Source organism: Stegodyphus dumicola, chromosome 11 (genome assembly GCF_044657685.1).
Source record: "Stegodyphus dumicola isolate Sdum_Otavi_A_Nest chromosome 11, ASM4465768v1".
In the NCBI taxonomy this organism is placed as follows: Eukaryota; Metazoa; Arthropoda; class Arachnida; order Araneae; family Eresidae; genus Stegodyphus; species Stegodyphus dumicola.
Genome location: NC_140778.1, coordinates 130218219 through 130245576, shown reverse-complemented (window position 1 = coordinate 130245576; position 27358 = coordinate 130218219). Strand labels below are relative to the sequence as shown.

Here is a 27358-nt window from a genome sequence, read left to right as displayed (position 1 = left end):
AGGCTTTTATGCAGTCGCCATAAAAGAGTTGACTCTCAACTGTGAGTGGAAATAAATCCAAGTGTATGGAATACTAATTATAAAAGTTGATATGGCTATTAAAAGTCATAGGATTTGAATGATTCTTCATAACAGCAGTTTTGAGAGTACTATTACATGCGCATCAGATTACCTTGCCTTTTGGACCATCGCAATTATGGCAATCTAAGCACCTCATAAAGTGATAGTATAATGAGTAGAATCTGTTAACACCATTTTGGCTATTAATACAGAATGCTTGCTGATAATATCGTTTTGCAAAGTGATTACTATCATATGTACTTTCTCGTTTAATCTTTTCGACACCATGATGGTGCATTTGGGTTTATTTCTTTCTTCATGATTTTAAGTTGATGCTAAATTCTCTCTTCTAGAAAACGTTTTTACTTTACATTTTCAAGTTTTGCCTAGTTTTCCTAAATTTCTATTACTTCCAGATTTAATGTGAAATGCTAGTACCCTAAATCTCACAGATAGAAAGCTCTATACCCAATCCAACAGTCAGAAAATATAATAGTTCCGTACGCGATGTTCTCGTTTATTGTGTGCCATTACCATTCGAATGGAGCGATCAAGAACAACAACAATAAAAACGACACGATCCCTCAAAAACTCCTTGTGAGAGTAGAATATTACCTATGTCATTTTTCCTTTTCATAAATAAGCTTTCGTCAGTTTGCACTTTTTTGTTGCGTCCACAGATTTGATTGTTAAGATGAGGTAATAAGGAATTGTAAGATGTCTATCGTATGTAATTGTATCAATGAGTTATCGGGTTGTGAAGAATCTGAAGCTGCAGTTTGAAAAACTCAGTTAACGTTAACTCTTGACATCCTAAATAAATGAAACACACGGCGCTAAAGAAAGTAATATGAGGTCCAGCAAACTGCATTTGTCTTCGGACAGAGGTTTCTTTTGATATAAATGAAAGCTGAGTAGCCATTTCGGTTTCGAGTCATATTTTAATTTCAGGAGGCGGTTACTTGAATATGATCTTTAGCACTTCTATGTTAAAAGTCACACAAATTATCGTTCTTTCTCTTTATTTTTTCGTTTTAATGTATTTCTTCAGTTCTAGGCAAATTCCAGTTTTATCCAGTTTCTTTCCTGACTATAAATTTCCTTATAGCCATAGCTCCAGCAAATATGTTTTTCAACTAATCATTTTTCATCATTATTCGACCGGATTTCACTATTTGGAATTTGGAAAGAGATGAACAAGCAGCTATTCTATTTCTTCAGGGAAAATTTATTGTTCGAATAGAAAAAAAAATTCAACACTATATATCTACACGTTTTCAGGCTATCTTAAGATTCCATAGCTAGAAAGGATTTGCCCATATTCTTACATCTCCATCAGTTGCAGTAGATTATTAATACTTTTTCCACCTCTTTTCTTGCAGTAGATTGTTGATATTTTTTCCACCCCTTTTTTTTTTCAGTAGATTGTTGACACTTTTTCCACTTCTTTTCTTTTACGCTCTTCAAAGAGATTAAAGATGAAGCATCTAATACGGAATTCAACCTGAATTCGAAGAAACACACTATGGTAAGTTACGACTCTAGACAATAAGTGACTTATGACAGCATTTCGATGGTATTCCAGTTCAATGATTTCTTCCTGCTCGGTTTACAGCGATAAAGAAAGTCATAAAACACATTTCTTTGAAAAATACCTCCACCTTTTTTTACGTACAACAGGGATTCCCAAACATTTTGTTTTATTGACCCCTTTTAAGGTTTTCTTTGTCTATACGCTTACATTTTTCTCTATAATGTATGTACCACAACGTTACACCATAATCATAATACAAATAACTGCGCATAAATTACTTACAACTTAAACATAATACAAGTAACTGCTCATAAATTACCTACAACTTAATCATAATACAAGTAACTGCGCATAAATAACTCACAACTGAATCATAATACAAATAACTATGCATAAATTACTTACAACTTATTCATAACACAAATAACTGCGCATAAATTACATAAAACTTATTCAAAATAAAAATAACTGCGCATAAATTACTTACAACTTAATCATAATACAAATAACTGCGCATAAACTACTTACAACTTAAGCATAATACAAGTAACTGCGCATAAATTACCTACAACTTAATACAAATAACTGCGCATAAACTACTTACAACTTAAGCATAATACAAGTAACTGCGCATAAATTACCTACAACTTAATACAAATAACTGCGCATAAATTACATATAACTTATTCAAAATACAAATAACCGCGCATAAATTACTTACAACTTAATCATAATGCAAATAACTACGCATAAATTTTTTGCAACTGAATCATAATGCAAATAACTGATCATAAATTACTTACAAATAACAATTAGACTCTGAATATGAGCAAAAGGGTTGAAAATCTATTAGATTTTCGTTTTATTATATTTAATTTTATAAATATTAAGAAAATTTTTAGAAAAACAAGTACAGTTTCTAATTGCGCAAACGTTCGATTAATGTGGTTTAATTAACATGATGACGTACTAATTGCTACTAATTACTAACACAATTTTTTTTCAATTGATACAATTCTTCTCAGTTCTTAAATCACCTCTTTAAAAAATATTCAAGCCGTTTCTTGTCTTCTGTAATAAGTTATTCACTTGACTAAATCTTCCTTCAACTAAGATTCGGAAAACTCAATAATGTTGCTCGGTAACAACTTTTATTTGGAGATATTTGTCTCGGATGAATTTTAAATTCCCAAACTGAGCGTATCCATGCATTCTGAACGAGGCTTGTGCTTGAAAATCCTCCTTCAATGCAATCAACTCTTTTTGCATCATAATATGCAGGCAAGATGAAAAATGAGCAAACGCCTTCCCCGGGAATCGAACCAAGGACCTCTGGAATATCGGCCCAGCGTGCAGAACCACTACACCACGAAGGCACGCTAGGAAGGCGGGAGAAATACCTTATATACACCCCCTTTTAAATGGCGACTGGGATTTTTAGGGGACCCAGTCGCCAAATCCTGGGTGAGGAGAATCATCAACCAACACCCTTTTAGTTCGGGCGTCACTGTAGAGCCATTAGGATATTTTTGGAAGCAGGGAAGATGAAAAATAAGCAAACGCCTTCGCCGAGAATCGAACCACGGACCTCTGGAATATCGGCCCAGCGTGCAGAAAAATTATACTACGAAGGCGGGAGAAAAACTTTATATGTCTAATTAAAAATATTAAGTATTTTTACAGATTCACATTACATATTCTTTGATATTTGAAATGTATAGAAAATATATAAAGTTCCTATGATAGCCTAAATGCATATTGGTTTAGCATCCTATAAAATGTCTCCTTACTCTACTAGGTCGTGTCTATTGATGGTATCTACTGATAGACCATATTAAATTTCAAAAGCCTTTTTTGGGCGATCGCTAAAATATGAACTCTTTAAAAGGTTTTTTTTTTTCCCTCTGACTTCTACTTATTTTATATGATTAGATCGTTAATATATGATATAGTTTTAGACCAGTAAACAATTCATTTAATGACACTGAATTGATTCCTTCTTTCATAATTTGAAACTTAGGTTTAATCTAAATAAAATTCTCATATATTTTCTGATTTATATTTAAAATTTATAATTTTTATATTTTTCGCGAAAGTTTTTGAATTATAAACAACAACGTTTTTGCCATCACCATCACCTTTTAGGCATACCTGAAAAAAATTAGTGTTTTTTATTCAAAATTTCCCAAGATACATATCTATTTATACATTGGCTCGTTTTGAAATTTCGCATATTTGTTATAAGCGATAATAACGCCAAATTTGGTTTACGAACTTTGTTGAAATTATTTGAAAGAATGAACAAAGTGCCTTTTTTTCCGTTCGTGCACAATGAAAAGGAAAGGAAAATAGGTTACCATAAATTAGGAATTTTGCCAAGAGAATTATTCTTGGCGCAACCTGAAAAACGTCCGCGAAGATAAATTTTTTTTATTTCTCATCAAATTTTACAAAATTTCATATTTAGGCATAATGTGAGTCACAGAATGGAAATATGAAGAAAAAACACTTTCAACATGGTGTTTTATATAGGCCGCCCTGTTCACAAGTAAGTAGATAAACGGGTTGCCACAGCATAGGTATTAGGTTCGAATCGCGAAGCAGGTATGGATGTTTGGTATAGTCACTGTGTATAGTGTCTTTGCAGTATGAGGGGCATTTAAAATACTACATAGCTGAAAGACCTTTCGAGATTTCGATGGAAGGGGAAGAGTAGGTAAGGTCACTGGAGTAGTCTCCACGATTCTTCTTCTTCAAAGGTGGGATAGAACTGGGAATATTCATCTGTCATGTATAACGTGTCTATGGCGCTAGGCCAGTAATAAGTCAATTCTTGACTCATGTCAAATTTGTGAACTTGATCTGATGTTACTTTCCGACATGTGAGATATGTGACAACAACACACATACCGTATTTTCTCGCATATTTCGCCTCTTTTTTTTATTAATTTTATAATCAAAAAATAACTATCATAATACTATTTATAAAACAAACTGCTTTCACATAAGAATACATAGTTGGTGTTGGTGTATTTAATTATGGAAAAGCACACTAGGGCTATCTGAATAAGGGGAGGAATGCCTTCATGGAGGACTTTCTAAGGGAAACTGGCTCGTATACACGTTACACATGGGGAAAACCACGAAAACACCCATGCAGCCAGCCCGTTCGCGGGATTCGAACCTCGGACCGAACTACCAGTGTTCAACGGCTTTACCGCTCGGCCGCTGGTGAGCAAGAATACATAGTAATATTAACATTACAGTATCTAACAAGCTGTCTTCATTTCTGCTCCCTGTAGCTGCAATCTCCCCTGTTCTTACTGTTGTGTCTGCTACTCCTTAGGCCTAAAAATTAGGCCTAAATCTGAGAAAGTGACTGCAAAACCCACTCGCTGAAATCGTAGACTGGATATCAGTCCGTCTTTGCTTTGTCGTAATGGGTTGGTTCTGGTATTAGTCTGGCAGAAAGCTCAGCAAATAGAAGGGAAAGGTTTGGTGTAAACTTCGCAGTTAGTTTACGATGTTTCGTTTTTGTTAGTAAGATAGAAACTATCATTATGTGGGCGGAACTCATTAAGGAATATTAAACTGACGCGAAATATTTTAAAATTTTCAGAATCTGACGCTAAAGACCAAGGGCCTGGAAATGTGTCAGGAAATATGATATATTATTTTCTAAGAATCTTATAAAAGGTTTCTTATAAGATTAACGTAATCTCAACTTTGGATAATACCTTCTCCATTTATGTTTTAAACATAAGCTTAATAAATTGTACCCTTAACTCTTATTTTTTAAATGTTTTAACAAAAAGTTCTGCAAAAGATTTCCAGTAACGTATAAGTCATAAAATGTGAACAACAGTTCAATGAATGGAATATATTTCCCCATTTGAAAAGGTTTCTTATAAGATTAACTTATACTCAGCTTTGGATATTAACTTCTCCATTTTTGTTTTAAATTTGAGCTTCATACTATAATAAATTATACCCTTAATTCAGTTTCCTAAATGTTTTAACAGAAAATTCTGCATAAGACTTCCAGTGATGCTATCAGGTTCAGTATTCCTCCTTACTTGCTTGGGGAACATGAAATGACCTGACTCGGAACAGGGAGCTTACTAAAGTATGTTCAATAAATGTGGGAAGTAGACAAGATACACAGGAAGGGTATACGAAACCCTTTATTTTTCTCTCTTTACAATGATTTCCGGACTTCGGAATACAGAGACCAACCACTTGTGGTCTGAACGTAAGAATATAAAAATATTAACTAAATTCTAACTAAACTAACTTTGGATTAATAAACAAGTGGCTACTTGAAGATTGGCCGTAAATTAACAGAAAGGCCGTATGTAGTACAGAGAACTGTTAACACTACGATACGTTTAAAATTATCAAGAGGATGAACCCTCTGGCCTTGAAGGCAACCAGCAACCGAGTAAAACTGCTAAGGCAAGCGGCCTGCTTCTACTAACTCCTTCCTCTCTCTCTTGCTTGGCAAAAAGCCACAACTTAAGTACTTGGCGTTCGCAAGACAAATTTGCATAAATAAGTTAAAGCTTTTAATTCTGGCCGGAAGTAGAAAATAAGAAGTGATAGTAAAGATTTAAAATAAAATAAACGTTAGTAAAACTTAAGATCCTTACAATGCATATGAACAAATATGAACTACAGTTCAATGAACGGAGTATATTTTCCCATTTGATAAGTGATCCAACCAGGTATTAACATTCTTCAATAATTAACCTGAATAAGGAAGAGACATAAACCATTCATCAGATGGTTGGACTGGTCGAAAAGGAGTCTCAAGATCATAAAGGTCAATAAAAAATTGGAGCTTGTCGAATAATGACAGGCAACGTTGGGTTGTTGAGTGGATTTATACCTGGTAATTGGCTGAAGATCCTAAGTAATAAGCACATATAAGATCAGATATTGCTTAAAAATTTCTTTCTGATAACAGATGATATATGATTTCATCACAATTATTTACTCAATAAAAAAATAAGCATATTTATCCAATGTTGGATAAATTAAACTACTATTTTAAAACATCCACGGCGAAAATTGTTTTTAGAAATGTAAAAGCATTGTGAGGAAAAAGAAGTCTACCTCCCAAAGCTAATGGCTGAAATTAATATACTCTAAGATAAACGTTATAGGGCATCACATGAAAATAAACGTTAAATAAACAGTAATGGTGTTGCTAATTTGAGAAGTTTAGATTGAATCATCAGGAAGTGTAGTCTAAAGTTATTCCACCAGTCAATAAGCAAGGCTTACTAATACTCGCATAAGCGTTTCTGCAATTTTTTCCTAACATCTGTACTGTATTCAGAAGACACTTTTTCGTGATTCTGTACGTACATATCTCGCATAATTCAAAAACGAATAGCCGTAGAACGTTGAAATTTTGTGTATGGGACTGCTACAAAATGTAATTGTGCAATTCTCGTTTTCGTTACAATCGGCCGTACCAAACGTACATATATACCGACTCTGGTCGGCGGCTCGGTGAGCTCAGCTTTTTTTATACTTATATGTTAGTAAATTATGCACTTTTTTTCTTTTTTGTTGAAAGGGATTGAATTATATTGTCCTTATGCTCCGGTTAACGTTCTGGTTCCTTTACTTAATGTGCATGCAATAGTTGTAGAATTATCAAATCATTTAAAAGTGGCGCAAAGCTTAATGAGACCACCTTTTGTTTGCGTTTGAAACTCTTAGCAAAATAGTGAACTAAGTCAGTTGATGCACCAGCTTCTGTGTCAGCTTGCACAGCAGGACCGAAAGTTAACTTTCAGTTTTGTTCACCGAAAAATCTGTCTTCCTGCCCGCTTGGCAAACTGCTTGTGTTTTGCATAGAACCTCTAATTTTAACATTTGCTTTTTAATTGTTTTTAACTGTACTTGGTGTGTTACGTTTCTCTGTAATTTACATTTTTTAATAAAGATGCTTCGAGTTTTTATGTACTTTTGCTTTGCAGTGAAGTTAGTTGAATGAGATTATATCTCTAATGAAATGCCGCGAAGTTAGTGCAATGAGATTATATCTGTAATAAAACTTAGTTAATTGAATGAGAAATATATCTCTAATGAAACTCAAGGTAATACGTTTAAATGAAATGCAGCAAAAAATGTGTACAATGAAGACCGTAAAGTGAAATCATATGGTGTGAGCATCAAATATTTTATTTTAATAATGAATGTACTTTTTCATTTTTTTCTTACAATTCATGAATCTCTTCTTTTCTTTTCTAGGATTTGAATGCTCACCGAAAGCATAAGTCATGAATCGACGATTGATAGTCAGGCTGTTCATTCTGGTATGCGTGATTTCAGTCCATGGGGCACAGCGAACTGGGTAAGTATATCATAAGCATTCTTTGATACACCAATATCTTTCATGCTTTGGGTGTAAGTAAAGATTCGCCTGTTGAGAGTATTAAATATGCTTGATATTTCGGTTACTTGGTTACAATTATTAATTATTAATGTAGAGACATTACCGAAATTATTAATGATTATGTTTTTACATAAATGTAAACACAGTCAAGCATTTCAGAAGAGCCCTTAGAGAAGTTTTCAGAAATATTTAAACAATTAAGCTACTGTTAGGAAATGTACAGGCTCGGTAAGATAGCTTCACCGCAAAGCAGTTTTAGGGTTGCCATAAAATGGCAAGGAAAAGCAGGGTTGCCACATTTGGCGAGAAATCGCCCAGTTAGCGACATTTGGCGACGTACCATGAACGAATGGAGAACCTTCTGGAACAATTTCTTACCGGTTTAGCCCAGAATGTACTCGAACACAAGCCGAAAGCTATACAAACCCTGCTGGTCCGCAGTCAGTTAGTGTGCGTCTCTCATCGAGTGAGTGTGTCTTGTCTAGCGAGTCAATCCCTGCGGAGGCGATCGCGTTGACAGCCGGCCAGCGAGTCCCGAGTGGGTTGTCGAGTGCACCGAAAGAGTCTCGTAGAGTATCGCGGTTAGTGCATCGTCGAGAGAGCGTGTTGAGCTCCGGAAACGACTGAACCGAGAGCCAGGAGCTGTGCTCTGTGTGTCGTCGAGGGCGCCGCGTGGAGAGTCTCGAGAGTACGTGGAGTTCTGAGAACGACCAAGCAGAGTCGGGAGCTGTACTCCAGAAAGTAGAGTCGGTAGCTTTGTAGGAAACTGTCTCCACCGTGATAGTCTGATAACCTGAAGGCTGTGTCGCTGATCGTGTCAGTGTGTTTATAGAAATCGATTTATTGAAACACGACATTTATTTTAAGTTCGTAAAATAGCTAAGTGCCTACGTTTCATGACGATGTGAAAATGGAGTGTGTAGAGTAAAATCTCGCTTTCCTATAGCCCATTATGTCTGAAAATGACGCAATTTCGTCACAAAACATAAAATTAAACTAGAATTTCGAAAAAATCGCTTCAAGGTGCACTGGCTGTTGTCTAGATGCACCTACGGACCAAATTTCGTAGCCGTGGGTCTATTAGCTTACGCGCAGCGCGAACGAAAGACACACCACACGCACAGATAGACTCTTTCTTTTATTAGATGTAGAAATATATTACAGAGTCAGAGAGAAAGATCATTCATTGAAAAATTAAATGAATGAACGATCAATGAAACAGTGGAGAAAATTATTTAATGTAGTAAAATGAATGTGAATAATATACGAAGTAATACAATATAATACAAATTGACTAAAAGTAGTATGCTAACTAAGAAAAAACAAAGCAGAAATCAAAAACCAATGCTAAATATTAAATTCTAAATCAATCCTCAAACAGTAGTAAATTAGTGCAAGACAATGAAATAACAGAAAAGTCAATATTTCTCTAGTCTTTGTCATGAAGCAATCAAGTTAATACACTAAACGTTTTTAAAAATATAATATAAGTGCTTTTAAATGTGTTATAGTAATATTGAAGAATAGTTCCGTAGGACATATTTGTAAAGCAATATTATGTCAACAACATAAAAACATTACTTTTCCAGTTCGCTTTTGCTTATGCATAGTTGTAAGTCTTTTGTTCCCATTTAATTGAATTAATATCTAGTTTATTTGGTCTTGAAAAGATGAACAGTAAGGTAAATCTATATCGCCATACATTTTCCTTTCTTTTTCACGAAGCTTTGTTAGAAATGATGACAAGAAATATGTTATTAGAAAGGATTATGTTAACTTTTTGTCTGTTTATTATTTTGTTTTATAGATATAAATTTATTCTAGTTTCCACTAATTATTATTAAACATAATTAATTGATAATAAAAAATTCTTAATCTATTAAATTTTAAACGGCTCCTTATAAATCCGTTCTTATAAAGAAAAATCCAATTTTATCCTGTGTGCAACTAAACAATAAATAAATAAATAAAATAATGTATTACTCTCATAATTATCCCGTGTTACTAATATCTGCAATAATTATTATTTTACTAAAATATCATATAAAAGATATTCTGTAGCACCTCGGGTAATGTTAATTTTTTTTTTGTTTATCGTTTACCCCCCGCCCCCCCGAAAAAAAGCAGAAAAATAACCTTACATTGTGTGACAGTTGGTTAAATTATTTGTATAAAAATAATTATAAGATATATATTCCCATCAGAAACATCTATGATAAACTTGATATACATTATTGCCAGGGTATCATTAATTGGTGGATTGCATAGGCTAAGATAATGCACCCATATTATTCCTCGCTTTTGTAGAAATGTAGATGAATAAGTGATCAACCACTAAATAACTTCTCTAGACCAAAACAGGGGATCTAATCTATACTAAGATAACACTGGATGCATGAGAAAGCTTCTGCCTTTGGGCAGATGTTTTGCCAAACAGTAATAGTCGTTGATCAAATGGGGTATGATGCACATACATCATTCCCTAGATTTATGTGGCATTGTTTGGTACTACGTTTTTAAGCTTTTCGCTGAGTTCAGCACCGATGTTTATGTTCATTAAATTATTTTAGAGAGAGGACAAAGTTTTGCCAGTTGGTCTAATAACGACTTCTTGCGTTCAGGTATTGCTCATTTCCGCGAGCAGTGCCGTAGCAACAGAAATTTACTAGAAACTTCAGGCTAACTTACCGGACATTGCGAGAAACCTGCACTTTGGAAGAGAAGCAGAGATTCTGAAGGCAAGAAGTATACAAGGTGGGCGAGAATAAACTCCCTGCTGAAAGTTGTTTATTACTTTTCAAAAAGTTAACGAATTTTCCTGAAACAAAAAACAATATCTTCCTTACATTGGTAGGATTTATTGCATAGTATCTCATTTATGCCGTTGCAGGTATCAGTGGCGAACCAATGTGCAATGTTTAACTTTGTACGCTTCTTACAGACGTAGAGTGGTTTATTCCTGTGCCTGAAATTAACTAGAGAGACTTGAAAAGGTTTATGAGTTGGCTACGGTGAAAGCTATCAGTGTTTTCTGAAACACGAATACTCTAAGATTCTATCAATAGGATCTTCATTTTGAAAAATACCATAACGATCAATATTTTTGATAATAATCTGCGTACAAATGGTCAGCACCTTATCTCTTAACATCAGAAACCTTTTCCTAAACTGGCATTTTGTTTTCTAGTTGCGCACAAATGCAAACATTTCGCTGTTCCTTTATGTACGGTTTTTAAATTAAATCTCAAAATTCAATAACAAATATCTCGGTCAATTTCTGTGATACTAAAGTGAAAGGTTTAGTGTTTTATCTTTCATAACAGAAACAAAGTTTCCTAAATGTATGGTATAAAAAATTAGATCTCGTAATTTTTATGACATTGCTTATTGTACGTTTTAAAAAGGCAAAACAAGAATAGTTGCGGCATTTAAAATATTTTTTGAAGTGCAAGTGTGTATCTGTGACCAATGGTTACGAAACTAAGGGGTTGGATAAAGACTTTTGTGGGCACCCGTGTCGTAACTACACTCAATAACTGCTTTATTTCTTTTTCCTGTTAGAAGTTTAAGCAGTCCGAAAATTAAGCTATAAATTTTAAAGGTAGAAATGGCATCATGTGCGATATAGTTATCTTCGCCAAGGGAGTTCCTGTAAGTGCGATCAATTGATAAAAAGTACGTAAGAAATATATTTTTGAAGAAATTGTTTCCTTTTCATGACATTATCGTAGGGAAGGTTCATTTAAGAATGTTGATAAGCATATTAATGCGTTAGGTAAAATAATGTTAATCCATATTTAGTTACATTTTATAAGTTCCATATTTTATTAACAAATTTATAATATGCAATAAAAATCCTCTTAATAATCTTTAAGCGTCTTTTTAATGAAATATTCAAGCGTACAAATTGTTAAATAAATTCTTTTCTTTTCTTTTTCTTTCTTTTTTTTTCTTTTTTTCTTTTTTTTTTTTTCTTTTTTCTTTTTTTTTTTTTGCAGAAATAACATGGCTTACATTCTTTTAAGCAAATATAATATATGCAAAGTCTCCTACAAAAGAATTTATTGCCTGCAAAAACTAAAAGCATTAGAACTGTGGAGGGAGTCCTACGGTAATCATAATTAAAAACAAAACAGTTTTTTTTCAAGAAATATTTGATACAAAAACTGCAACAAATCCAATAAAATGAATGAAAAAGAAGAAACTGGGTTTTCGGAATTTTTTCCCTTTCATTTGCTGGCAAGATAAATTTTAAATAAGATTTAAATTAATATAATTTTTAGTAAGAAAAAAAAAAAAAAAAGGATTCTTCATTTCCTATTTTTTTTCCCTTTTGATTTTTGCTGTGCATAATTAAGCAAAGAATAATTATTTTGCGTGAGTTTGCATTTTAATACCCAGGCTTATTTGATAAAAAAGTGCTCTTTAAAACAGTAAGAAAACTGCAGATGTAGCATATGTAAACTAATAAAAATAAAATACATATTGCTACGAAATGGCCAGCTGCGGTAGGATATCTTCGTAGTTAGGGTTGCCAGAAAGTGGAAGGGTCACAAGATTTAGCGCGAAATCGCCCATTTGGCGACAAAATCGGCAATATTCCATAGACGGAGAGAGAATATTCTAGAAAGAATTCTTACCGGTTTTCCCGAGAATGTTCTCAAAGGCAGGTAGGTCAAAAGCTACAAATACCCTGCCGGTGTAGAAGTGTATCGTGAGAGTATCTAGAGTACGTTGAGTTCAGTAGCAGTATTTCGAGTTGTTCAGAGATTAGCTTCAAAGTGACCGAACCGAGTCGGGAGCTGTACTTTAGTGCTTTGCTGTGAAGCTGTCTTGCCCGTTCTAGCCTGAAGAATGTATTTCTGATTGTTTCACCTTGTTTATCGTAGTTTTCCGACAACTGTAAACGTGTTTTTGGACCTCTCCTATGTAATACTGGCGAATAAACTGTATTTTTATTCTTCATCAAGTGTTGTCATCAGTCACTTCAAATCCCCGAACCCGTAGAAGGCAACAATATTTAACTGTTATAATCTTCAATTTACGTAAATACGCACTTATATAGGTGTATAAAAGCCGCAACATTCAAACTGAAACTTACTAACTAGAAATAAGAACACAGTAAATAATCCCTCCATTCTCTGACCTGTACTTTTTACATTCAAACAACATTCACGCTAATTCAGAAGTCAAACAACAAAAATCAGCGTTATATTTACAAAATTTTCACAGGACTAGTTTCGATGGTTTTACCGAACCATCATCTTCAGCTGCAAAACCGCCAATGAACAAGATAGGAAATAATGATTAGATAAGATAAGAAAGCCTGGACAAGAATAAGCAAGTGGCGCCATCTGTTGGCGAAACCAGAACTAAAACATAATTTCTCTAAAAGCCGAAGGCAAATTTGGATTGGAATTAGGATCGTTAACTAGAACAGAAAGATTTTTATGAATGTGAAATGCCTCTAGAAAATCCAGTTCTCCAATGGAAGATGCTTTTTGAATAATTTTGGCAGCAGAAAAATTGAAAGTGTGATTTTCGGACCAACAATGTTGAGCAACAGAAGACTTCTGTGTTTCCATTTTTCTAACATATGCCTCATGTTCTTTGACGCGAAATTTCAAGGCTCTCTTAGTTTGGCCAATGTAAATATAACGCTGATTTTTGTTGTTTGACTTCTGAATTAGTATTTATTCGGCGTGTTATTGTGTCTTAATATTCACGCTGTTTTCTAGGTACTATTTATTCTGTTAGTGGTCGTTGTTTGTTTTGTTTTAAATAATAAAAATATTATGCCGGTATACCTACCAGTTTCAGACGCTAAGAAATTTGAAATAAAACTATTAATCGATGTTTCTAATCTGACATACATGATACTGGCTAAATAAGAATAGCTATATCTTAGCAGCTATATCTAGTACGATATGACTAGCTAAAAGGCAATTTGTGATGACAAAAACGTACGCCCACAGATGCTGTAGACCGGTGCGTCTCAAACTGAGTTGCGTAAACTGTTAATGAAGTCTTTCTCAAAAAATTATGGAACTGAGGTTATAAAACAATGATTCATTGTATGATTTTATACTTTAAACACAATTTAAAACAAGACTTTAAAGAAAAGATATAAAACAAAATTAACAACCGGTTAAATTTCGCGAATAATAAATTTAACAATGCGCTGCAGTAGTACATGACTTGTTTGGCAAGCTCCTTCGACACGTATTTTGTAAACAAAACTGCGCTACCGCTTTGAGACACGTATTTTGCAAACAAAACTGCGCTACCGCTTTGAGACAAGTATTTTGTAAACAAAGCTGCGCTGCCGCTTTGAGGCAAAGCGGTGGTTTATAATGTTTATTAGCTTGTTGTCTGCTAGGTTGAAGATTGCATGTGAATCACCGCCAATAGATGGCGGTACTTATGCCGGATCATAGGTCTTCAATTCACTAAGGTCAAGAAATGATAATGCACCACTTCTGTGGCTTCTAACATTTCTCATTAAGACTACCCAGCAGGGGTAATTAATAACTTTGGAGTAAAGGCCGTTAGGCCGAACACTCGACTTCATCTTAATTTACCGCTAATTCAATTCAGATGTCTTACTTTGGCAACGAAACATATGACGAATGTACTTTCTTTTCAGCTCAAAAGTAAAGTGTTTCTGCGTTACTTTAATATTTTGAAAGTATTAGCTTTTTTATTTTTAAACAACGTTAGCCCGGAAGGGCTATTAGTCTCCAAATGGGATTTTGCGTTGAATCGATACAAACGTCTGTATCTCTTTTCAAATTGTTGCTAGCAAATATTATCGCTCTGTTTTATATTTAACCCTTTGTTACATACAAATAATCTAGAGAAGTTAAACGAAAATGTTTGTGTTTCGTCTACTTAAAATAACCTTAGTAATAATAAAAAAAATTAATTTTATTCAAATTTCGTTTTAAATAATTGCTACAGTTTGTTCATTACAGTGGACAGCATGCATATACGTACATGCATACAAATCTCTTCCCAACGATTTACGGTCATTGCATTTGAAATCATTTCCTGCCTTGTTTGCAGTGATCATTACCATCTTCTAAATGGTAAATCTACAACTGACATGTACGTACAGATTCCCCAAAATACCTTCATTTCGTCGATTGTCATTGAATTGATTTTGCTACGATTTTGTAACCTGTACCTATTGGATTCAAATGTCAAATGTTCTAGAAATTCCTTGCCAAACATAAACATTTCCAGTGGTGTTTTGGCTTGATAAGCAGTACATTTGGGTTTCAATTCACTCTTTTCGGTAAGTCTTTATCTACCCACTCCACAATTTTCTAAAACTAACATTTAAAATAAAATATCTAAAATTACTAATTATGAATCAAAAATGGCAGTATAAGCAAATGCAAGCAATATTATATGTTGTTTACTATGAGAAATTGTACTGACTTGGAAACAGAAGTAGCAGCCATTTTCCAAATAGCAATGCTTTACTTAGTCATGCTATACTGCCATCTATGATCGAAAGTTGAAAGTTCTAATAATATAGAATGAATAAACACAGGAATGGAATTTGTTAAGGCATTTACAGAAGAATAAAAAAATTTAAACTTTTGTCTACTAGAGTGGACATGATGCAACAAAGGGTTAAAGATATTAAATAAGGAATAATCTGCATAAATATATGCATGTTTCTCGCATCGTAAAATACAACGATACCTAGAGCCATCAAATTTCGAATAACGTAGTCCTCCACCCGAACATGAGCACCTGGAAGCCCAAATCTTGAATTTCGAATTTTTCTGTTATCCATTTCCTATTTTTTAAGTATTAAAGAATTTTTTACTAAGAAACTCAAAGATTTCAAAGTAAGCAATGGTAACACACTGGGCGGAATAAAATATTTTTATCTCTAGTGCACGAGATTGTCTATCGGGAATTCTAAAGATATGCTGTTTTTAAATAATTTTAGCCCAAAGCGGCGTTAGTCCAAATGCTCTCGAAACCTGTAAATGAAAAAAAAATGAAAAACATGTAAATTAAAATACTCTTTTGGGTGTAGTATAAATCAGCTTTCAGCTTTTGTTTTTAAAGTTTTAACAAATTTTATCTTATTTTTTAAACTGGTAAATAAATGCACAATTTTTTTGTTAATAAGGTTATACTTTTTATCATTAAATGTAAAATTATTTGTAGAGTCATTAGGTTATTATGAAGCAGGAATCGTGAAAAATTTACAGTCCCCTCGTCGGGGTTCGAACCCTCGATCTTCGAACACAAATTAGTGCCCTTCTAGTTACACCACGAAGGAATGCGTAAAGGATGGCGAAAGTATATTGAAAGACAATGAATGCTAAACAAAGGGGACGGTAAAGAGGGCCGTAACCTCGAAAATTAAATAAAAATGAAATATATACATGATATATAAAACTGGCTATTGTGGCAAGATGAATATATAAATACGATATAAAAATATACTGGCCTTTTAAAGAGAAACTGTTTAGTAGGGGGATCCAATCGCCAAATTTTGCTCATAAAAAATTATTGTCCACCACTTTTTTAGTTCAGGAGCTAACCTTTAGAGTCATTAACATTTAAAAAACTGGTTTGGCCGGCTACTGGACTTTACTTTGTACTCCCTCGCCAGTTTTCAAGGGACTTGAGATATTTTTCTTCTTTTTCCTCCCTCTGCCTGCTCCCTCCATGGGATTCATCCAGGAACCTTTCAACACCATGCCCATTGAGGATTTCCTTCAGGTTTACACGGAAGTACTGCGAATGCAGTAGAACTCCTGAATAAATACCTCTGTATCAACGTATGAAAAAAATGGTTTGATATTTGATTTAGATAATAAAACTTTTCTCAGACGTTTTCTCATGTCTTAACCACCCACTTATCATGATACAACACTACCAGACACTCACTCGTCTTTAGCCTGTCCATACGCGCGGCTTTCTTGGTTTTCTTTTTTTCTTGTGACGCTGGTCACTGCCCTTTTCTTATTTCCGACGCTTTCTCACAGCCCGTCCACACTGTTCAACGTCTTGTGCCCTATTGGGATACATAATCATAGAGCCGGCAACGTCGCGTGCTTTACAGCGACAGCCCGGGATAAGATTATCATAAAAAAAAAAAAAAAAAAAAAAAAAAAAAAGGTTTTATCTGATAAGAGAGTGCTGTACTCTAAGTTGTTTGGATTGCTAGCGTGATGTTGTAGCAGTCGTTGTGTATTGATTTTCTGCTGTATGGGTTGAATTTGTGTAGTTTTATAGTAGTATTGAACTTTTGTTGTTGTATAGCATTTTGAACCATGTTTTGCATTTGTCGTTTCTCTGAATTGTGAAGGATCCGTTCGGATTTTCTTCATCTTGTCAAGTTCCGTTCACCTGCTAGATGCCTTTAGCCTTCTTCCTTTTGGTACCCGTCTCACTTTTCCTTTCTCCGTTTTCTCATCCGAGATGTTTTCCATTTCCTGAATTCATTATGTCATGTGTCTTTGGGCTTAATTTAAGGAACCGGCAACGTTGCACCTGCAATAGCTCGATAATATAGTCTAAGTCTAAAAAAATGGAAACTTGAAAATGTATAGTTCCCTCACCAGGACTCGGAACCCGGACGTCTCGAGTATGATTCGGGTATAAAGGGAAAGGAGGGAGAAAATACTTTATAATTTTAAGAAATGAATAATGTACTTGGAGACATACCAGAAAAATTAAATTTGTTTGTTATTTCTACCTGTGAAAGGTTTCTCAGACTTACAGGAAATCTGGCTCTCTTTTTTGTTATCTAGGATTAAACTTAATTACCAATCATCATATTGTTAATTTAGCCATCAGTTATCATTAAAACATTATCTACAAATAAATTAACTTAAATTTCAATTTAAATAACTGTCTTTTTCGAGAGAACAATGAACTCTTATTTGTTTCACAGAAGGAGATAATAAATGGTTGCTTTTCACTGAGAAGCTTTCTTTATTATTATTACGATTACTTTTCTGAGAAACTTGCCACTTTCTGAGTAATTAGTCATATTTTTGCATACTGGTAATTCTAACAGAAAATCAGTTGAGCATAATATTCTTTAAGGTAAAGTAGACAAAGATGTGTACCCAAAGTATTAATGAAGCTTTTTGTAATTGGAAGACCCAAGCACATTTAAATCATTGAAAACTAAAAGTTTAATACATTTTTTACATTATTTAAATCAGTTTTTATTTGCCATTTTTTGGAACATTAAAAACTGAGAAATGTTTCTTTTTTAGCAATAACTGAAAAACTGGAATAAATGCTTATTTTTTAAATCTAATATACGTGTAATTTGGGACAAAGTAACATGCCGAATAATTATTGGAGAAGACAAACAACATGAAATCCAATACATCTTTACCTTTATTTTCAGACTTTAAGGAATTTATGTTTTAGTTTTTTTGTTTCATCAATAGATGGCACCAGTGTCCCAACTTCTCTCCAGCCATTGCGCTCTTATCACCATATCTTATCTCGTTCGTTTGCACTTAGACACCTGAGGAGGATGGCTCTGTAATTAAACCACCGAAACTAGTCGTGCAAAATTTACAAATATTACGTTGATTCTTGTTATTTGACATCTTCAATAATATATCTGTGTTATTATTCATTAAAACTAAATATTCAATTTTTTAGAGCTCTTAAAAATTTTAAAACTTAAAAAGTGTTCTGCATTGAGAAAAGTTTATCAAACACTGTTCTAGATATTTATGTAAAATGCCGCACACAATAATATCAAGAAGATAATTCAAACAGCTCTGATTACCCTCAGCTTTTAACATCGAAAGGAGCAGGAAGTTGCCAGACAACGACATTTGTATTTACCCTCATCTAACTATAGCTTCTTTTTTCCTATTACAAAACTATACAAGTTACCTTTAGGTAGTTCTTAAATGACTAATACCATGAGTTCATGAGAGACTAAATACCGCTGCATGATGTTTCTTTACAATAGATTAGGATTATTTAGATCTGATAAAACTATGTGGAGGCTATATGTCTAAGGAGGCTACTACCTTTTGATTTTATTGATAAAATACTGTAGAAATAATGTAAATACAGATAATAATAACACCTATTACAGTTCCTCTCGAAGTTATGCTAAAACAATTTACAAATTCGACTTACGTAAAGTTCAAACTAAGTAAAAGTTTACGAGTTTACGGAACGCTTTACGTCTTTCGGCGATTACTGTACCCGGTTTCAATGCAGTGCACTAAAAAATGAAAAACAAATTAGCATCCCGAAATTTTGTAAGATAGGCAACTAAAATTTAAATCGTTAATTGCTAATAATGACAGATTTTAAATGAAAACTAAGTAATGGAAATTTAAGCAAAGTGATTTCAATCAGGTTTATATACGTCATTTTTTATTTTATCACTTCTATTTTCACTTGAAATTCTGTAACGCTATAATACCCTATGGTGCTGCTGTTGTGCCTAACCTTTTTTGTGTTACATCAGAAGGAGTCCACGAAATTCATTGCGGCAAACAATACAAGATTTCTCCTGTCGTTGACAAGAGACTTGTCCACTATATAGGTGACCATACGAGTTAGCCCAGTTCAGCTTTGAAAGAGATCGCCTCGGTGGGGTCTGAGGGACTCCCACTCCTTTACCACCAAACCACACGAAAGGACGCTCAGCTAGCTACATATTTACAGTGCCCCATACCCCAAAGACACTAGACATTTACAAACATCAGTGTCTTCTCCGAGATTCTAACACGGGCCTTTCGTTACGGTAGTCAGAATCACCAACCACTATTCCGTTTGGGTGGCCATTTCATGTATGGTATTCCAATTTTTTAAGATTTAATCACATATAACGGAGAATATATTATAACGTTTTCCTTTTCGAGTACATAGGATTACAACTGTATATTAAAAGCTCAAGGTAAAAGCAAATGTGAAACAGCTTCTCTAGATCAACGATGAATTGACAAGGATGAATTGGCTTTAGAGATCTTAGCTGAGTATAATCGAATAGAGAGAGGATCTTAGCAGCAGAGGAATATGAGATCTTAGCTCTTCGATCCTTAGAAGGACCAGGAGATCTTAGCTGAGTATATCTTTGTTTATGATTGTTTTGAAGGTTCTTGGGCTAGTGGACTTGATCTAGCCTGCGATTTTATCATGTGGAATAAGACAACAGCAACAAAACTCTATACTTTTAAAAGCTTTATATCTTATTTTACATTCTTTGTTTTACAGAATGTTGAGAACTATCACAAAAAATATCACCGCATCTGAATGTAGGAAAATCATTCTTTCTAATTAACTAATTAGCGCAGCAATGTGTGATATCGTCATATTTTCAAGATCTTCTGATTTATTTGCTGGTTTAATCTTCCTTTCAGTATATTTTCATTTCTGTTTGATTCAAAAATCCGATATCATCATCAGTTAAAATCAGGAGCTACTGCTGTTGAAGGGTTAAATCGTTTTATATTAAGGGGTCTCATACACCTTAAACCCCTTATGATCTTCGAATATGTGACTGTTGCAAGAATTCGGATATTTTATTTATTTTAAAAGCCATTTTTTCCAATATTTTACAGCTGACTTCATAACATAGCTGCTTTGGTAACTAGGAACCAGAAAGTCTGTGTTGCCACAAATATTTTTGTAATTTAATCCACTTTGTGACAAAAGTTTTCGTCATGTTTCTACCTTACGCACATGATATTTTAAAAATGGCTAATGGCACATTCTTCCGATGAATATTTTAATATTAAAAAATTTTATTTACGAAAACATTACATATTTTTTTAATAAAATACATTTTATAAACTCAACTCCAAATAAAATAAAAATCTAACATGAAATTCAAAAGCTATATATTACAAAAGCTATATATTAAATATGGTTCAGAAGTCAAACAACACAAAAATCAGCGTTAATCTACAAAATTTTCACAGGACTACTTTCGATGGTTTAACCGAACCATCATCTTCAGCTGCAAAACCGCAAATGAACAAGATAGGAAATAATGTTTAGATAAGATAAGAAAGCCTGGACAAGAATAAGCAAGTGGCGCCATCTGTTGGCGAAACCAGAACTAAAACATAATTTCTCTAAAAGCCGAAGGCAAATTTGGATTGGAATTACGATCGTTAACTAGAACAGAAAGATTTTTATGAATGTGAAATGCCTCTAGAAAATCCAGTTCTCCAATGGAAGATGTTTTTTGAATAATTTTGGCAGCAGAAAAATTGAAAGTGTGATTTTCGGACCAACAATGTTGAGCAACAGAAGACTTCTGTGTTTCCTTTTTTCTAACATATGCCTCATGTTCTTTGACGCGAAATTTTAAGGCTCTCTTAGTTTGGCCAATGTAAATTAAACCGCACTGGCAAGGAATCCTATAAATACCCCAGGAATTCATATCCGGAATGGGGTCCTTGAGTATAGAAGTTGGAATTTTATTGATGGGAGAGTAAACAACCCGAAAGTTAAATTTCTGCAAAATATGTGCAACTTTATAGCTAATTGATGGAAAGAAGGGAATGACAACAGAATTTTTATAATCTCCTAAAATAAGAGTGTGGCTTTTAGTGTGTTGAGATGAGAATTTTTTAACTGCTTGATTAATAATGTTGGGTGAAAAGCCCCTGTCAATAGCTATTGCTTTTAAATAATTTAGTTCTTCATCAAGGGCTAGTTTGGAGGAGCAAACTTGAAGAGCACGGAAAACATAGGAATAAAATGAAGCTAACTTTTGTTTAGTCGGATGACATGATTTAAAGTGTGGTGGAAGGCAAACCGATGAAGGTTTACGGTAAACTGTAGTACTGAAGTTGGATGTGTTACGTGTGACCAGAATGTCGAGAAACGTAAGAGAATTGCAAGTCTCAAGTTCAAAAGTGAACTGAATAGCAGGATCAATAGAATTCATTGTTGAAAGAACTCTATTTAAATTATCTTTATTACCTTCAAACAGGGTAAAAGTATCGTCTAAGTAGCGGAACCATGCCGGGAAGTTTAAAGTTTCAAACAATTTTGATTCATAATAATGCATGTAGATATCAGCCAGGATGGGACTGAGGGGGCTTCCCATGGCTAATCCCTCAGTTTGCTAGTAATATTTATTTTGGAAAACAAAATGTGTTTGTTTCAAACAGAGTTGAGTGAGAGAAATTAGCTCATCAATTTCGATGCAAGAGAAATGAAATTCGCGAAGTCTGGTTTCTAGACATCTTAATGCACTCTCCACTGGGACATTGGTGAATAATGATTTTACATCAAAAGAAACCATGAGTAAATTACGAGGAGAAATGTTTTTAACCTTTTTTACAAACTCTATTGAATTTTTTATGGTGTAAATGTTATTGTCTAATAGAGTGGAAAATCTAGAAACTAAATATTTAGCTAATGGATACGAGGCAGTACCTAAATTTGATACAATAGGGCGGAAAGGAATACCACTTTTATGAATTTTGGGAAGAGCATATAATCTGGCACAATTCGCAACAGATGGGATAAGCGAATGTTTTAAGTTGCTTGAAATGATTTGCGAAGATTTGATCGCAGTTTTTATTTTGGATAAGTCCGAAGGTGAAGGATCTTTAGGGATCGGATTATATGGTCCTTCGTTTAAGAGTTTAGTGACACCATCGATGTAAGTGTTCTTATCCATGACGACTATCTGGCCACCTTTGTCGGCCTTTGAAATGACAATATCCGGGTTAGAATGAATCTCGCGCATTGTAGCTCTTTCTCTCGCAGTTAGATTTGGTTTCAAAGGTTTATTATTGAATTTCACATTATGAGCGATAAGATGCCTAATCATTTCTTTCTGTGAATCTGAAACTTTACTGAACTTGAAAGCTTTTTCGATAGGAGCCAAAATCTTTGGAATCGAGGGTTTACAGGTTTGTGAGAAGTTAAAATTATATTTTAGAATTCTCTCTTGTTCTTCTGAAAGACTAACATTAGAAATATTAACTATTGGCTTGATGTTTACAATGGGAAGATTTTTTGAACTACTTGAACTGGAAGACTGTAAAAGAAGTTTTTCGAATTTAACTGCAAGGGTGTTTTTATGACGGTTAACTGCATTCTCCGTTCTAGACCAAGACTTTTGTTCAAGGGCAGTGAATTTTGGATATGTTTTAGCGAGTTCCAGATGAAGCTTATAGAGTTCATGTTCAATTTTGGACAATTGTTGACGTGTATCCCTTATCACGGACCGAAGTAAGGCAAGTTTGCAATTTAACAGAATTCTTGAAACGCGACTCGAAGGTTTTTGATTAGATTTGATTTGAATAAAATTGGGGATCAATTTTTTACATTTACATTTAAGTAAAAAGTCAAGATGATTCAGGAATTTTTGCCGTTTCAGGCGTAATTTAGTGAAACGATTAACGGATGAAGGCATGATAAACAATGCAGAAAATCAAACTAAATTAACTGAGCAATAATAAAGTACACACAAAATAGCAGAAAAATCCCTCACTGAAATGAATAGAAAACAAAATGTTTGTAAGCAAAATGCATGAAATCAGACAAGCAAAGCACAAAATCCAAATGTACAAAACATAAACATAACTTGAAAATTGCAAAAATGTACTCACCGAAACTCCTACAATCACAAAATGGCGGCCACACCACGTGCAAAAAAGAAAGCAAAATGTAAGCCTGTTTGGGGCTTCTATAATTAAGACACAATAACACGCTGAATAAATACTAATTCAGAAGTCAAACAACACAAAAATCAGCGTTAATCTACAAAATTTTCACAGGACTAGTTTCGATGGTTTTACCGAACCATCATCTTCAGCTGCAAAACCGCAAATGAACAAGATAGGAAATAATGTTTAGATAAGATAAGAAAGCCTGGACAAGAATAAGCAAGTGGCGCCATCTGTTGGCGAAACCAGAACTAAAACATAATTTCTCTAAAAGCCGAAGGCAAATTTGGATTGGAATTAGGATCGTTAACTAGAACAGAAAGATTTTTATGAATGTGAAATGCCTCTAGAAAATCCAGTTCTCCAATGGAAGATGTTTTTTGAATAATTTTGGCAGCAGAAAAATTGAAAGTGTGATTTTCGGACCAACAATGTTGAGCAACAGAAGACTTCTGTGTTTCCTTTTTTCTAACATATGCCTCATGTTCTTTGACGCGAAATTTTAAGGCTCTCTTAGTTTGGCCAATGTAAATTAAACCGCACTGGCAAGGAATCCTATAAATACCCCAGGAATTCATATCCGGAATGGGGTCCTTGAGTATAGAAGTTGGAATTTTATTGATGGGAGAGTAAACAACCCGAAAGTTAAATTTCTGCAAAATATGTGCAACTTTATAGCTAATTGATGGAAAGAAGGGAATGACAACAGAATTTTTATAATCTCCTAAAATAAGAGTGTGGCTTTTAGTGTGTTGAGATGAGAATTTTTTAACTGCTTGATTAATAATGTTGGGTGAAAATAATGTGTAATCTTGATTAATTATGTGTTTGAAGGTAATAAAGATGATTTAAATAGAGTTCTTTGAACAATGAATTCTATTGATTCTGCTATTCAGTTCACTTTTGAACTTGAGACTTGCAATTCTATTCCGTTTCTCGACATTCTGGTCACACGTAACACATCCAACTTCAGTACTACAGTTTACCGTAAACCTTCATCGGTTTGCCTTCCACCACACTTTAAATCATGTCATCCGACTAAACAAAAGTTAGCTTCATTTTATTCCTATGTTTTCCGTGCTCTTCAAGTTTGCTCCTCCAAACTAGCCCTTGATGAAGAACTAAATTATTTAAAAGCAATAGCTATTGACAGGGGCTTTTCACCCAACATTATTAATCAAGCAGTTAAAAAATTCTCATCTCAACACACTAAAAGCCACACTCTTATTTTAGGAGATTATAAAAATTCTGTTGTCATTCCCTTCTTTCCATCAATTAGCTATAAAGTTGCACATATTTTGCAGAAATTTAACTTTCGGGTTGTTTACTCTCCCATCAATAAAATTCCAACTTCTATACTCAAGGGCCCCATTCCGGATATGAATTCCTGGGGTATTTATAGGATTCCTTGCCAGTGCGCTTTAATTTACATTGGCCAAACTAAGAGAGCCTTAAAATTTCGCGTCAAAGAACATGAGGCATATGTTAGAAAAAAGGAAACACAGAAGTCTTCTGTTGCTCAACATTGTTGGTCCGAAAATCACACTTTCAATTTTTCTGCTGCCAAAATTATTCAAAAAACATCTTCCATTGGAGAACTGGATTTTCTAGAGGCATTTCACATTCATAAAAATCTTTCTGTTCTAGTTAACGATCGTAATTCCAATCCAAATTTTCCTTCGGCTTTTAGAGAAATTATGTTTTAGTTCTGGTTTCGCCAACAGATGGCGCCACTTGCTTATTCTTGTTCAGGCTTTCTTATCTTATCTAAACATTATTTCCTATCTTGTTCATTTGCGGTTTTGCAGCTGAAGATGATGGTTCGGTAAAACCATCGAAACTAGTCCTGTGAAAATTTTGTACATTAACGCTGATTTTTGTGTTGTTTGACTTCTGAATTAGTATTTATTCGGCGTGTTATTGTGTCTTAATTAAATATGGGATTAAATTATGCAATGGTATGTTTTAAACTGTGCGCGCAAGGTATAAACATGACGAAAACTTTTGTCACAAAGCGGATTAAATTATAAAAATATTTGTGGCAACACAAACTTTCTGATTACTATTTCAGAAAGCAGCTATATTATGTAGCCAGCTGTAAAAAGTTGGAAGTATTTGCTTTTAAAATAAGTAAGTTATCCCAATTCTTCCAAGAATCACTTATCGAAGATCTTGTGGGCTTTAAGGTGTACAAGTCCCCTTAAAATCTGCCATAGCAATTTGTAAAGATGTTAGAAAACGCAATACAAAAATTGAGCAATGTACTTAGAATTTCTGAAAAATCTGCAATTAGAAGATTATTTTCCGATATATCGATGTAAGTATCGAACTTCCACGAGGAATAGTTAGACAACTAACCAAGGCTACCTGAGAAAAATTCAATTCTAAATGTATCTAATTTAAAAACGAATTTATATGGAATATTGTATTTTGTTGCAACTATATTTGTATGAATAATTACAAGAATGTTAGCTTTGTGCAAGAGATCAAGATCTAATTTTATGATTTCATCCAAACGAATAAATCTCTCTGAAACCGTATAAAAACTAACCAACTATTCTTTGTAGCAATTCTAAAATTGCAACTTACTTTTTATTATAAAAACAGTTAGAAAAAATTATTTTGATTGCAAGTGCCGTATTGGCTGGCTTTTAAATATATAAATACTGATTATATTAATGCTCCATATATTATTTTCTGTAAACGGTTGAGGGCTTAATTTGCATATATAAGTCGTTCTGTTAGGGCTTCGATTCCCGGCGTTAACAACAAGCTCATGCTAAATAATCATTTACATTACTGGCTTTGGGAGAGGGGGGGGTAATTTCCATTTCTTTCTATCAAAGATTCATTTTGAAAGTAGGAAACAACCGAAGTTTAAAATTATTGGCGTAAATAACAAAACGTTGCAATTTTTCCCCTGAAAATGTGTAGCTGGAAATTTATTCTCTTATTCTCAAGACATTCAGTTTACTTCTAATAACTCTGCTCACGTAGTTCTGCGGAAATGGTTTTCATTACTGAAAAAATGAAATTTCCGTGGCAGCGGTTGTGGAAAGAAGCGTCAGGGATTCCGACATGAGAACAATGGTCCCTTAAGCGCTGGAAAATAAAATTGGTTTTGAAGAGCAAGCCAATTGGCTTAAAAGAATTATTCAATTATGTGGTATCATCTTGAACAGTCCCTGTGGTTCGCTTTGAAGCTTTTATTTACGGAGTCTGGGTTTCGTATAATCTAAGCATTTATTTTTTCTCCTTGCTTTTAGAAGTACACTAAATTATTTTAACAAATATTGCTTTTACAAAACCTTTGTCATATTTTTTAAAAAATTTTTTTAGATAAGAAACAGGCTTTCAGAAATGAATGCTAATAGATACTGAACTCTGAGCTTATTAGATTGCTTTGAGATTGAACGTGAGGCTCTATTCGCTTATAGTTTTCAGAATTTAGATAAGAAACAGGCTTTCAGAAATGAATGCTAATAGATACTGAACTCTGAGCTTATTAGATTGCTTTGAGATTGAACGTGAGGCTCTATTCGCTTATAGTTTTCAGAATTTAGATAAGAAACAGGCTTTCAGAAATGAATGCTAATAGATACTGAACTCTGAGCTTATTAGATTGCTTTGAGATTGAACGTGAGGCTCTATTCGCTTATAGTTTTCAGAATTTAGATAAGAAACAGGCTTTCAGAAATG

At 33.9% G+C, this 27358-nt stretch overlaps 1 protein-coding gene across 2 annotated transcripts in view; it reads left to right on the top strand.

Moving 5' to 3' along the window:
* Nucleotides 1-7856: 7856 nt before the first annotated feature.
* LOC118202108 (glutamate-gated chloride channel-like) overlaps nt 7857-27358 on the top strand; it is a 410115-nt gene continuing 390613 nt past the window's right edge. For both annotated transcript variants that reach the window (XM_085827212.1, XM_085827213.1), the window contains exon 1: nt 7857-7961. In XM_085827212.1, coding sequence (XP_085683338.1) covers nt 7888-7961 — 74 coding nt within the window. In that variant the 5' untranslated portion in view covers nt 7857-7887. The remainder of the gene's footprint in view (nt 7962-27358) is intronic.